At 39.3% G+C, this 2,244-nt stretch overlaps 1 protein-coding gene across 1 annotated transcript; it reads left to right on the top strand.

Annotated features, from left to right (window-relative positions):
* The first annotated feature begins 1,081 nt into the window (after positions 1 to 1,081).
* Positions 1,082 to 1,753, top strand: LOC111240699 (heterogeneous nuclear ribonucleoprotein Q-like). The gene is made up of 2 exons (XM_022776241.1): positions 1,082 to 1,190; positions 1,242 to 1,753. Exons 1-2 carry the CDS (start codon positions 1,082 to 1,084, stop codon positions 1,751 to 1,753), a joined length of 621 nt encoding a protein of 206 aa, XP_022631962.1.
* The last annotated feature ends 491 nt before the right edge of the window (positions 1,754 to 2,244 follow it).

Genomic DNA, 2,244 nt, shown 5'->3' with positions numbered 1-2,244 from the left:
TGACGAGAAAAAGACTATGGATGAATGGAGTTGTTGGGGTTTACAATTTCATCTTATCCACTTTCTCTTATCTACTCCTCTTATTTGATTCGTTTTGTTATCTAATTGTCATGCAAACTTTCTTAGTCTACCCTTAACCCGATCCCTCGGCGAAAAGAGCCTAAAACCCAAATTATTGGCTTGCTATCCCTAACCTCCCCTAGTAATTAATAATGCATGATAAATGGAAGCAAAAACAATTGATCGTCCTACCCCCTATTCCTAGGTGGTATTGCTTAATCAAGGAATTTTCCACTAGTTCATGACAGTACCGTACGTTCCCGTATCATTAAAGACAAACAACAATTATCGAATGAGTTAAACGATAAAAGCATTAAGCGCAGATGAGAAACCCAACAATTGATAATCAAAGCATACAACAAGCATATAAATAAATAAGAGTTTCAATAAAAGAGAGTTTCAAAATATTACATTGTTCCTCAACAACAAAAGGGTTTAGTTCACCATTGTCATGGTGAAATTAGATGAAAAATGATGGAAGAATGGAAAAGCAAACCCTAGATTGGATAAAAAGGAGCCTAAGCATCCAAGAGATCTTCTCCAAGGAGTGAAAATTAGGTCTGGCCGCCCCCTTCTGTCAAAAGAATGCATCTGAAGTCGCACTTGGGCTATTTATACCTGGCGTCGCACTTTGGCGCCCGACGGTGTGCCCATGATCGCGCCACCGCCTGGCTTCCCTGCCTGGGCGCCAAACAGTGGCTTCTCCTCACATTTGGCCGCCCAGTGTTGGATTTTGGCGCTGGACGGTTTCTAGACTCTTTTTTTCTTCATGTTTCTTCTTCTTTCTTGAGTCTAAGACCTTCCATCTTCAATCCCATTCTTCATTTTCATCAAAAACGCTGCAAAACAAGCATAATATCTCTAAAAACAGCTTTTGACTCTCAACCGACTCAACTTACGTGTTTTGCTTGATTCTAAGCTCATTCTAAGCCTTAAAGGGTGTATTTTGATCTCAAATGAAGCATGAAAATAACTGTTTTTCAATTGTTATCATGAGGTCCATACTGAAGTTGGAACATAAATGGTGGAGGGTGAAGGGGATGCCCATGAGGGTGATGGTGAGGTCCATACTGAAGTTGGAACAAAAAGGGTGGAGGGTGAAGGTGATGCCCATGAGGGTGAGGGTGATGGTGAGGATGTTTAGGTCCATCAGGTTGAGGATGGTAAGGTCAATCATGTAGAGGAAGCTAAGGTACATGATTTTGAGCTGGAGCATTTAGGAGAGGATGATGATGCAGAGGACAATGATGGTGAGGATGTACATGAGGCAGAGATTGAGGATGAAGATGTGGATGGTGAAGAAGTTGATGTCAGTGAAGAAAGTCTAATTGATGTCAACGTCCAGTGTGACATTGAGACTTCTAAAGGAAATGTGAGACAAGAACCTTCTAGTCCAGTAGTTGAGTCTTCACGGTCAACAGATAATGTTTGTATTCATGATGTCCGTGGGTTGTTTGACAATGAGTGGCTATCAAAGGAGTTGATTAGTGAAGCAGATAGTGAGGACAATGATGGGTCCACTAAGATAAAGTTTCTCACTTTTAGTATTCCTAAAAGTTTTGAGGCTTATAAATGGGAAGTAGGAACCTATTTCGCTGAGAAAAAGGAATTCACAGATGCCATTAGGACTTATGCACTAAGTAATGGTAGAAGTTTAAAGTTTATTAAGAATGACAAGAAAGGATTTTTGTGAAGTGCTTGGGTGGAAAAGGAAATTGTAAATGGTATGCCTGTTGTTCCTTTAGGAGTGATGTCAATGCATGGCAACTAAGAAAAATGTTTGATGCTCACAACTGTAGTAAAGATTTCAATGTAAAGTTAATGAATTCAAAGTGGTCGAGTCAAAGGATGGACAAAACTGTGAGAGAAAACCCTACTATGAAGGTCAAGAACATTAGGGAGAAAGTGACTAGGATGGAATGTAGGAATTTCAAGAAATATGGCTTTTAGGGAAAGAGTCATGGCAAAAGATAATGTTGAAGGGTCATTCAAGGAACAATTTAGAAGACTTTATGATTATGGTCATGAGTTGATGAAAACACGTCTAGGTACAACAATACAAATAAAAGTTGATAATAGTAATGGTGAGGTAATATTCCAAAGATTTTATGTATGCTTGAAGGCATGAAAGGATAGCTTCATTTGATGTAGACCTATTATTGGGATGGATGGATGCTTTTTGAA

This window comes from Vigna radiata, unplaced genomic scaffold (genome assembly GCF_000741045.1).
Source record: "Vigna radiata var. radiata cultivar VC1973A unplaced genomic scaffold, Vradiata_ver6 scaffold_23, whole genome shotgun sequence".
NCBI classification, from domain to species: Eukaryota; Viridiplantae; Streptophyta; class Magnoliopsida; order Fabales; family Fabaceae; genus Vigna; species Vigna radiata.
The sequence above is the reverse complement of the archived record's forward strand: the minus strand, read 5'-3'. Positions and strand labels throughout refer to the sequence as shown.

Bases quoted from the DNA above. Each gene is read 5' to 3' on its own strand.
- LOC111240699 (XM_022776241.1), top strand. From the start codon at position 1,082: ATGGTGGAGGGTGAAGGGGATGCCCATGAGGGTGATGGTGAGGTCCAT. The intron at 1,191-1,241 runs GTGAGGATGTTT...TCAATCATGTAG, and splicing joins CCATGAGGGTGAGGGTGATG to AGGAAGCTAAGGTACATGAT.